General features: G+C 37.2%; 1 protein-coding gene across 1 annotated transcript; it reads left to right on the forward strand.

The window, feature by feature from the left end:
- The first annotated feature begins 365 nt into the window (after positions 1-365).
- On the forward strand, positions 366-9,297 carry LOC100890607 (serine/threonine-protein phosphatase 6 regulatory ankyrin repeat subunit B-like). Its single transcript, XM_003728733.1, has 5 exons — positions 366-1,202; positions 1,607-1,816; positions 6,506-6,600; positions 7,572-7,821; positions 9,220-9,297. Exons 1-5 carry the CDS (start codon positions 366-368, stop codon positions 9,295-9,297), a joined length of 1,470 nt encoding a protein of 489 aa, XP_003728781.1.
- Positions 9,298-12,236: the final 2,939 nt, after the last annotated feature.

Below are 12,236 nucleotides of genomic sequence, written 5' to 3' on the forward strand. Positions count from 1 at the left end.
CTTAAAATACCACATACATTACTATTTTTCGTCAAACGGGCCGCTTTTGGACCCCCCCTCCCCTCCGATTAAGGGGTGACCGCTACAAGAAAAAAAAAGGGGGAAAAAAAAACACCTCTGAAATATTGCGTATTATGATAAAATATCTCGAATAAACAAGGTGTGCTTAGTTTGTGTGGTAGTGGCAGGCAAACCCATCTTTTTAGACTTTGACCCTCCGCTTATCAGGCAATTGATGTGATATTTTTCGTAAAGTTTTGCACTTAACCTTTGAGCAACATCCATTCGGGGAAACATTTCCATCAATAGCAACGTTTGTCTTATAGGCCTAAGTTCGAATTTTCAAATCTAATTACTGTCACAAAATGATGGATAACGTCTTCTTCTGGCTCCTCGAAAAAAGTACAAGTATCTTGTCGGACGACAAAGAAGAAAAGTCCGACATCTTGCTAAACGCGATCAAAGATCGCGACCTCAACACTGTTGCTCAACTCATCGACGTTGTCTCGGACGTGAACAAAATGAAATTCGAGGGAAAGCCGCTTCTGAGCATAGCAGCGTACAGTAGACACGTCAGTATAGTAAAACTCCTTGTCAGTAATGGAGCAGACATTGAAGGCATTGATGATAAAGGTCTGACACCGTTGCATGTAGCTTGCTCAAAAGGTACTCTCAAGATTGTTCAGTTTCTCGTCTCTAAAGGAGGGGACATCAATAGACAAACCTCTGCCGGGATGACTCCACTTGCAATTGTGACCGAACGAGGCCATGTTAAGGTTCTGGAGTACCTTATCAGCAAGGGTGTCGACATTAAGAGGTCCAATAGAACAGGGCGCACACCACTCATTTGGGCGTGTATCCACGGGTTTCTACCCTCAGTGTACTATCTCATTGGTGAGGGTGCAGATGTCAATCGCCCCAACAACCGCGGCTGGACATCACTGCATTTCTCCGTCTTTTACGACCGTCTAGATGTCATCAAGAGTCTTGTATCTGCAGAAGCTGATCTCGATCTTCCAGATAAAGACGGGACAACGCCGCTTCATGTCGCTTGCTACAACGGTCGCATGCAAGTTCTGAAGTATCTGCTGAGCATTGGAGCTGATCTTCAGAAGGTAGAGTTTGATGGCACGACGGCACTCCATATCGGGTCCGCTTATGGTCACCACAATGTTGTCAGTTTCATCTTACAACAAGAAGAGGTAATGTATACGAACTGTGTGCTCTTCAGACGTTTCCATTCAAATATTACTGTCATACGTGTTTCTTTATTTCATTTTATAATTACAGGTTGACCCTAATCCTGCAATTATTTTCTTTCACGACACTGGACACGTGCTTTCTTATGAGAAATAAGAATGAGGTTTGATGATTGCGAAGCACTAATCGATTCCTTTTACGCCCCAAATTGTATAATATAATCTATCACGAGTTTGACTTTTAAAATGCCACTTAAAGTTGGAACCATACTTTTAAAGTAGGCCTATAAAAAAGAATTTAACAGTGGTAGGGGAACGAGAAGTGTCTTTCAGTAACACAAACTTGATATAATACATATCAAAGGTATTGTTTCTATTTCCTTGAACATTGTCAAAATTTGAAACAGGGTGGTGAACTCGTGAACAGACCAGATGCAAGAGGTAAAACTCCCCTTCATGTCGCCACCTCACATGGCTTCACGTCGATCATTGATATCCTTGTTTCTCGAGGAGGTGACCTTAATGCACAGACAAATAAAGGTCAGACCTGCTTGCATCTTGCAGCAAAATTCTGTGAGGAATCAACAGATGGTGAAGTCAAGAAAGAACTGTCTAAGGTATGATTAGGAGTTATCTATCTAACAGACAACAATTTGTTTCTTTAAATGAGACTAATTCACAATGAAACAAATAGAATGTGACGTTCCTGAAGGTAGCATGCTTGAAGTAGTGTCATTGTTATTCATGATTTAGATAAATGCGTGTTAAGCATTTATTATCTTTCATCCTGTTTGTGGATGATAACAATTTGTCCTTCTTACACCAGGAGCCTCAAATCTTGTTGAATACCTTAAACAAAGAACCTAAACAAATCACACAGGGGATTAAAACAACAACAAGAAAATCTCCAAAAATATTAACCAAATTCATGATATTTGGCAACTCAATAGAGACCTTTCCCGTATACAAAATGTTGATGTTATTCCTCTGGAAGAGGTCTAATGTACAACATTTCTTGGTGTCCATGTCGACGACAAACTTACATGGAAAACATGTAAAACAATATCACGCAACATCGGTGCGGTTGGTAGACTTAAATATTACGTTCCTTCTTTCACTTCTTATGCTTTACGTCATTTAAACTATATCCTGGTCTGGGGAAACACTCAGTCACTAATATCCTTTTCAGCTTGGTCGATTTATGTTCCGCTATGATAACACAAATCTACCTACAGTAATATATTAGATATTTCATAAAAACAAAACAATTCATAACTATTGTTATTTTCCCCGGCTCGAAATATGGAAATACCCATAATGATACCATTATGAATGCACCAAGTCGCCCTTACTTCAAATCAAAACTCAAACGGTTCCTATTATCATCATATGAAGCCTATTCACGTCTCTTCACTTATAACATTACCCCAGTTAATATTAATTCTCATTTACATTATGTCAATTAATCGTATAAACTAACCGTGGATCTTTTATCCCTCGCGTTGTTTTGTTCTTTGTACTCTTACTCCTCCTAGTATTTGTCCTTTGTTTGCGCTTGCCCTTGTCCTTGTCTTGACTTTCGTCCTCCCGTCTGACATCATCGTGTTCAAGTTTCTGTCTAACAGCCTATGAAAATACGCGACCATTAAAAGTATAAATTTATGGAGGTCTCGAACGCTCGTGGGTGTTAGAGCGAATACACACAAACACTGCTCGGCAGTGTTTTTTTCTAATATGCATATAAGCCCAAACTTCCGATCAATGCATGTGCTCATTTTACTTTTCTCCTTCTTTATATTTCTTTCTTTCTTCCTTTTTTTTCTTTTGTAATCCACACAAATGGAGGCACTGCCTTTAGTAATTTACTCAATTTCCTTTAAATGTCGACTTAATTTACAAAAATTATTATTTTTGTTTCTTAAAATGCGTTATTACTTATAACAATTTAATATTGTATACTTATAGGTTAGTTTTATTCCCCATATTATATTGTAAACGTCATTTGATATAAATTTCATGATTCTAGGACACCTACCCCTGGACATCTGCCCCCCCCCCCCCACGGATAACCACCCCAGTCTAATATCCCCTAGGACAATTACCCCTAGTACAACATCTCCTAGGGCAACCACCCTCTAGGACGACTACCCCCGGGACAACTAACTCCTGGACAACTACCACTAGGACAACTATCCCCCGTACAACTACCCCGGACAACTACCCCTACACCACTACCCCCTACACAACCATCCTCTAGGGCAACTACCCCGGACAACTATTATAGGGAGTAGTTGTCTTGGGGTAGTTGTCTGGGGGCTAGTTGTCCGGGGTAGTTGTCCTGGGGGCAGTCGTCATAGAGGGTGGTTGCCCTAGGGGGTAGCTGTCCTATGGGGTAGTTGACTGGGGTGGTTATCCGGGGGCGTTATTTTTTTATGCGGCACAGATTGGGGCTTTTTTTTAAAAGGGGTCTTGATTTACAAACTAATACTGGTCGTGTGCGTACTTGACAGTATAAGTATTAGAGGTCTGTTTTTATTAGTGTTACATGTAATCCACTACCGCATGGAAAATCATTACATCAACAATTAAAATCAAATTGGAAATCTGAAGAGGAGGCAGCACGTCAATAAGGAGAACATCACAATAATTAGTCAATAAAATTTAACTAACTTAAACGAAGAGGAATGTTATCTAAACACATAGTTCGCGATGGATATACAAACTTCTTCGCAGCGCTATTAATGCGCTAGCGAACATGACTAGTCTCACGTACGTGCAGACACTATTCAGAAGGGAAAGAACGTACTTCCCATAAGGTTTAACACGCGCCATGCCGCAATCTGTGCCGCATAAAAAAAAATAACGCTATCCGGGGGTGGATGTCCAGGGGGTAGTTGTCCGAGGGTAGTTGTCCTAGGGTGTAGTTGTCCTAGTAGTTGTCCGGGGAGTAATTATCTGGGGGTAGTTGTCCTGGGGGAAGTCGTCCTAGATGGTGGTTCCTCTAGGGGGTAGTTGTCCGAGGGGGTAGTTGAATGGGGTGGTTATCCGGGGGTGGTTGTCCATGGGGTAGGTGTCCGGATACGCAATTTGATGTAAGCATTTTTCATGTTTTGATTGAGTGTTGGAAATCGAATTATTTATATTGAATTGAATTGAATGATATATTTTAAAAGTGCAAGTACTTTAATTACTTGACGAAATCTGGCGTTAATTTGGCGGTGCTTATTCATAATGATGATGTATTTATCATTATTTTTAAGTGACACTCTCAAAGTAGTCTTGTAAATAATACCCATCTTCATAAATTTGGTTCAGTTGTAGCAAAGGCATTTGTTATGTAAGGCCTATATAGTTGACTTTGCGTGTTTATTTCATAAAATGGACTCATGACAACTGATGTCTTTGAAGTAGGGGGTGTCCAGTACAAGTTATCTCCCCGAGTTAGTTTAAATTTCTCCATTCTCTTTCTGTTTCTACCATTTGTGCATTCCTTTTCTGTTTTATATTGGTGTACCGCCCCTCTCTATTCCCATTGGGCTCTTTAAAGGTTAAGTCCATTCCAAAATTAATTTGCCTTTAATAGATGCACAAAACAAAAGAAACAGAGCACACACAAAATTATTGAAATCGGATAATTAATAAGGAAGTTATACATTTTTAAAAAAGCTTGAAAAAGTATGGAAAAATTGAAATCACTACACAATTGCCAATTTGGTTGTCAGTTTGTGAGGTCATTGCTTCACTGTTTATCAATTGCTTTATATATTTTTATCCTATTAATTTCCTTATTAATTTTATCCCCAGAAGCTTTTTTTTTTTTTTTTTTTTTTTTGGGGGGGGGGGGAATGGGAAGTTTATGTTGTCAATAATTATAAAGAAAAAAATGAGTGGATAGTGAGGCAATGACGTCACAGACTCATGAGTAAGTTGTCAATTTGTCTTATATAGCTCCGTTTAGTCTCATTTGACAACGCCCCCTATCGTTGGAGTCAGCAGCCTAACATGTTAGCCTATGGAATTTTACCCAAAAAATCGTTAAAAATTCATTTTTTGTTAAAATGAAAAGCACATCCACCCCGACGTACGTTATCACTAGCTCTTTCATTGGAACCCTCATGTCCCATTGAATTTTGAAAGTTCACCCAACGTAATTTGATCAAAATAGGTTGCAAGCTCGCCATTGCCTATAATACACATGTGAAACAAGCCGAACTTTGGACTCAGTTTCCCAAGCGATTGTAAGATTATAGGTCAAGCATACGAAGGATAAGAAGCATAAATTATCGTAGATCACGTCTGCTTGGTTCATTATGTCCATTTCATCCAACCCCCCACCGTAATTTTTCCAATAATTAAAAGCAAACATTTTGCCAAGGTAAGCAAAAACATGAATATTCATGATCACCATGGACTATTCGATTATATACAGAGGGGTGCAATTGTGCACCACATCGAACTCCCCTACTTTAAGTCAAGTATTTCATTGTATTATGTAGTTTGGTAGGTTTATTTTAATAACTGTTTAATTATCAGATATCAATGATAGTTTAAAGATATGGAAAATGTTATTGTATTTTATATTTAGCAAAGCAATATCACATACAAATTCACTACCAAGTGTCGTCTAATCCGCCGATTGTCGTCTGCTATATACATCCAGCGAGCGAAAATGAGACAACCGGAGCAATATGTGTGATTTTGAAAGATTTGCATGTCATTAAAAATTTATAACATTCTTATTAATTATCCGATTTTGCTCAAACTTTTTTTGATTAGTTTGTCTGATTTTTCTGGTTCCATTGAAAGTAAGTTATTTTTGGAGTGGACTTGAGCACCGGCATTTTACTGGCTAAGGGTTTCGGCTGGTCAAAGGTTTGGTCCTTACTCGGTGCTTACATCAGTATGGACACGGTCCACACTTGTCCCTCTCCACCGGCTAACTTCGAATCAAGGGGTCATCGCGTCCGTTTGGGTGGTCGCGTTGCACGACCGTTCGTGAAACGAAAGTGGAAGATTACGCGCCCTTTCGTACTATTGCCGTAGGATTTTCGCAAAGTGTCGAGTAAATTGGATCGGACTATTTGTAGATGAGAGGGGGTTGATTACATAAACATTTCCTCCGACATTTCGTGAGTAAGGTCCGGTATTAAACGCGACAAACGACCGGACGCGATGACCCAATGATTCGGAGCACGCCCTTTTCACTCAGTATTTCCTCGCAATGATGGGGATAATGATAAATCCAGGGCCCCATAAATAACAATATTATCTCTTACATTGATTTAAATATATCTTCACTTCTTTAGCTCATGGCCGGAAGTTCGAAGTACATGTTTTCATTTTGGCCTCTGACGATTCCACTTGAATTTCTATCACGCAAGGTAGCAAACGTAATGGTCAGGTATGTATAGACATTTTTGTATGGAAATGTCTCTGTATCTTTTTTATCAAGAGATTGTGAAAGTATTTCGTTAAACAAATTTCTGGTCAGTTTTCTGAAATAAACGATGAATGACTTTGTATAATGATATATATCCATTTTTCATAATGTTTGTGGATAAACGATGCAATATTTGACATACACTGTTGGTCATGAAGGTGGAATAATATTTTTTACCCCAATTTATGGAATGATTTTGACAATGATTTATTCCCAATAAATCGAAATAATAGTTTAAATTCTCATATTTTATTGAATAATAACTTGCGAGTGTTTTTTTTTTGCGTGACTGCTGAAGCATATATGTGCTACTATGCTAATCAACTAGGAGACCTACGTCCTAAGTCACAACTGACAGTAATGAGGATTAATGCCTCATAAAATAGCACTTATATAACACATCGACACGGTTTTGACCCTGGGGCCTCAATAAAAATACAAAAAACAAAGAAAATGCAATAAATTATCAATAATTAGTTGCATTTTGCCCCGGTCCCCAAGAGGAAAAATTCCTCTGTAGGACCATGCATCATGGTCCAAAGCATGGCCACACACACAGGATTTTTTAATCTTAATTACTTTCAGTTATGACTAAAAGACGTAGGTCCCCTAGTTGATTAGCATAGTAGTACACATATGCTTTAGCAGTCACGCAACACAAACACTCGCAAATTATTATTCAATAAGATCTGAGAATGTATACTAGTATCTAGATCTATTAGGAATAAATCATTGTCAAAATCAATTCATAAATTGGGGTAAAAATTATTATTCCACCTTTATTACCAACAATATACATGACATTGTATGCGCCATGCCAATGAATTTCCAGCACCGGATTGCATTTATCATGGGATAGTTTTACAATAGTGTTCTAGATTATTTTAAACTTTCGATTGTAATATTTATCTGTATATATGTTTTTGAAACAGATCTTCATCTGCAATTTCCGATGAGGTCATACTCTGCTTGTCAGAAGAAATCCCCAATGGTAAAGTCCTAACATTAGGTCTAAAATTAGGAATCAGCCAAGCCACAGTTGCCCGCTTCGAATCTACAAACGTCAAGGGAACCATAGTAACTTCCATGGGTACCCGAGCTATGCTGTATGCTTGGTTAAATGCCACAGCAAGTGCAGAAGCGATCCCGACACTCAGAAGAGCACTTGAGGAATCGGATCTAGTGAGGCTGGCAGAGAAATATATGTAGCATTTTGAGTAATACAGCACTTACACAGAATTGTATATACATGATTAATGTCTTCGAGTGCATTACTGAATATGCATTGCACCCAGGTTATTAGTCACAATCGAACAGTAGACTAGCATCTCATGATTGAAATTTCAGTATTTTTCTCCTGCAGGCTTTCACATGGCAGATTTTACATGCCCATCCTATTGCCATTCGCCTTTTTTAATACATTTTCTCGTTTTCGTGTATTTTATTTCTTTCTCACTCTCTTGTACTTAAAATGGATCCTTCCATTATTGTAGCTATTTATGTGATTCGTTACAAGAGCTATTTAGCTGACAGGAAACAATTTGTTTCTTTAAACGGTTTCGATTCAGGGTTACAGAATGTTGCACGCGGCGTTCCTCAATGATCTCTCCTTGGTCCGCTCTTATTTATTTTATTGTCGAAAGTTGGATATTTGTGAAAGTCTTTTTTTATGATCTTCTGCGTCCGATTATGTGTTTAAGGATCGAGGTTATGTTGGATGTTCTTTCACTTGGAAAATCCCTTTTTATGGTGAAGTGATCTGCATAGCTGAATCAGGTTTTTTTTTTTTCTTCTCACTTATATGCTAGATTGCGTAATGACAGTAGGCAGTAGCAGTGACATTCCTTTTTTATTGTATGCATGATTAGTCCGTATGTCAACGTACGCGGCATGGGCGAGTAGCCCTATCTCGTGTGTGGTTTGATCGCAGACACCATATGAGCATCCACGTGCACTGACGTGTAGTAGATAGGGCAAGACTTTGTTTTTGGAAATCCTTCGGGTATGTAGAGTTATACTTGTAGAGGCAATTTTGAGACATTAAGAAGTCACTTAGGATTCACAAAGGAGTTTATATATAATCTTTCATTCGTTTAAGTAGAGTATATGGATGATTTTATGCCACAAGTTTGATGTCGTGTGTACACGTTTATGAATCGTTTTTAGATGTAACAAGTTGAAAGTTATCAGTGAATTTGCATGTGATATTTGTTGAGATTGAAAATAGACAGTGAACTCACTGTTGTATTTGCTTTGTTAATTATTTCATGTTTTGTAATAACAAGTGCATAAACTTGCTTGTCTTTAGTAGTTGAAGAAAATTATAAACTCAGTTAATTTTTACTAAGCTCTTGGTAGTTATGAACGTAGAGGGCAGCATTGTGTAAACAAAGATGGCGGCGCCCGTGAATCGTAGATACCGACTTATGGTATGAGAGTGTGTTTTTGTAGTATAATCATAGATATTGAATCTCGATACAGTTTTTTCCGTAGATAACATGCTTCATTATATATATAATACTTAGTGTATTTTTGATGTAGGTTTCTATGGTTACGGGTGTATTGACTTTTTATTTACAGCTGGGAGATTGGGACTACAGCTGGTCCAGGCTAGGTATCTCTAATGTCTGCATTTCTGCTCGTAGCAGTGGCGGGTAGTGAGTGACAGTGGAGTTTGCAGTTTCGTTGCAGCCTGTTGCTTGACATTTGCTTGCCTTTGGTAGGCATCTTTTGATATTGGTTTGATACTTAATCAAACAGTGATACTTTTGATGTTTATCATGCAGTATAGTAATGCCTTATAATAATAAGCTATTTGATCAATGCTTTATCATGTTTTGTAAATGATTTCAAATAATGTTATAAAGGATGATTTATGAGGGAATTAATTGATCCCTTATCAGAAGTTTTGTGAAGATAATCCATTATATGGAGTTAAGTGTAATTGTGTTGTCTTGTATCTTGTTAATGATTTACATAAACATTATTTGAATATTAGGAATCTCTAACTTAGTAGAAGTACGAGAGACACATATATTATTTGCAACAAAATATGATCATTCAATGACTGGAAGTCTAGTTCGTTTCTATACAATGTATAATTATGAAAAAATATATTGAATGTGTATATGAACAATGCCATTGAACTGTTTGAATCTGTAATGCGATACAAGTGATTTATCACCGGCTTTTTCTGTATCTGTACAGGGTTTTTTTTTGTTTTGACACAGAATAAACCTCAATGACCTTATAGCTGCTGTCCTGTTTCATCATTGAACTATCCGGTCCCTAGCAAGGTCCAACCCCACCCACGACAGTAATGACTTTAATTTCTCATCTGATGTGGTGTCATTCATATTATTTGCTAATGATTTCAGCTTGCATTACTCATACACAAATCCACAAGCTCTGTTAGAAACGGTAAATTTAGAACTAAGTAAAAATAACATTGTGGGTTCGAGCCAAAAAAGTGTCTTTAAATCTGTTTTTAGTAATGCAATTAAAATGCTTCCAGGAAATGATAGATAGGGTGTCATCGACAAAATTCCATTGTTTGCACATTGATAAGCAAATAAGTAGGAAAATTCATTTACATTCTGGAAGACATTGTCAAAAAACAGTGGTGTTAATTCATAAATTAAAATCAGTTTGTCCTAAAGACATTCTTCTTCTAATCTATTCAACATTAATCCTTCCCTATCTTAATGATGGTGTTCTTGCTTGGGGTAACTCTCTTAAAACAAATCTTGAAAAATTATACTTGATTCAAAAGAGGATCTTGAGAATTATTTGTAACTTAATCTTTCGTACCCACACTAATCCGCTTTGTTATACTCATAGAATTCCAAAGGTGCAAGATATCTATCACCTTCAACTGGGTTCTCTAATGTACGACTTCAATTATGGTGTCCTACCACAGGCTCTTGTCAGCATTGTAAGGAGAAATAGTCAAGTTTATGACCATGCCACACGAAATGCCTCTGTGTTTCACTTACCCCAAGTAAGGACAAAGTTTACTTTTAATACCTTGGTTTCTACTGCATATAGGGTCTGGAACTCTCTTGGCTCTAGCATTGAGCAATATGTCAGTCTCTCTGCATTTAAGTGTACAATTAAAGGGAAAATAAAGTTTTGTTGCAAAGGGTGCTACTCAACATATTTTTTTTTGCGTGAGATAATGAAAAACTGAGTGTTAATTTTGAAAGAACAACCAATTTAAACCACAAAATCATCTTTTTTTGATCAACAAATATAACGATTTCTCATCTTTGTGGTACTTCACAAATGTTCGATAAGTTGAATCAGTCGTTTAATACGTATATGACGCTGTATACGTTCTATTCCAGCCACTGACTATGTCTGCTGTTTGTTGGCTTTTTCGTGTTGGTGATAATACGCACAACCAGCCGTCCCTTGTATTAGTCACCATATTTTTTTGTTTAAGTGGAGCAGAATTGGTATGTTCGTATCGGCAATATTTCAAACATTTTGTGGTCTAAAATTACCTTCATAGCAATGTTAGCTCCTAAAAGAGCACTAGAAATGTCATAAATAAGAATAAGAGCAATAACCATGCACTTTGAAAAAAGAACTCAACTATCCCTTTAAAGTTCATCTTCTCGATAAATACTATGACTTATCGAGTAGTGGCCGTTGTTTGATGTGCCTGTTGTCGATGTGCTGTAGTCTTTTATTATTTCTCATATTTTCTTTTCTCCCGTCTTTTCTAGTCTAGTCTCCGGATTTTGTATACAATTTTTTTTCTTATACCATCTTTTTTTTAATGAATTCTTAGGTAGTCACAAATATTAACTCCCGCCCAGGGGCGTCGCTAGAACATTTCCAATGGGGGGAGGGGGGGGGTATAGAGGCCACAGATATGCACATGCCTCCATTATCTACTAATATAACAAATTTCTTGCGTTAGATAGAAGAACCTGCTCAACTTCATAAAAACGTTTAAGCATCTTCTGAAAAGAATTCAAAGATAACCGTTCCCATTTGCATTTCGCAGAGAATATATAGTATTTTGTAGCTAACATTTTGGAAAAGTTTACGTTCATTACAATGATATCAACTTTACACCGTTGATATTTTTACCACAATCCTGGATAGGCCTATCTATCGTTTTATAACCAACCACACCAACTTTTAGTCATCAAACATTTTATCATTTCATTTTTTATTTTATTGCTTGTTTGTTCGACCGTGTTTGTTTCCTTTTTCGGATAGATTATGGTTTCATTGAAATAAAATATTAATTATCTTCAAACCTGGCTTAAAAAGGAAATCGGTCAAATTGCCAATATATACAATATCACACATGAAATACGATTAGGCTTCGAGGATCCAAATAAAACGTTTCCTTTTCACCTTCGAGATCTGAATATTGATACATGCAATTGTAAAAGAAGCTCAGTAGGTAATATCACATGGAGATGTGTTACATGCCCTGTGTATGAATATGATTATGTCAATAGTGTAACCTTATTGTTATTTCAAAAGTATATATTCGAGCAAAGTCATTAAACAACCTACGTACAGTTTCAACTTTGTACCTATTCCCGGAGAAATAAACGTTATACAAACAATGCACA

This window comes from Strongylocentrotus purpuratus, unplaced genomic scaffold (assembly GCF_000002235.5).
Source record: "Strongylocentrotus purpuratus isolate Spur 01 unplaced genomic scaffold, Spur_5.0 spur5_scaffold_20, whole genome shotgun sequence".
In the NCBI taxonomy this organism is placed as follows: Eukaryota; Metazoa; Echinodermata; class Echinoidea; order Camarodonta; family Strongylocentrotidae; genus Strongylocentrotus; species Strongylocentrotus purpuratus.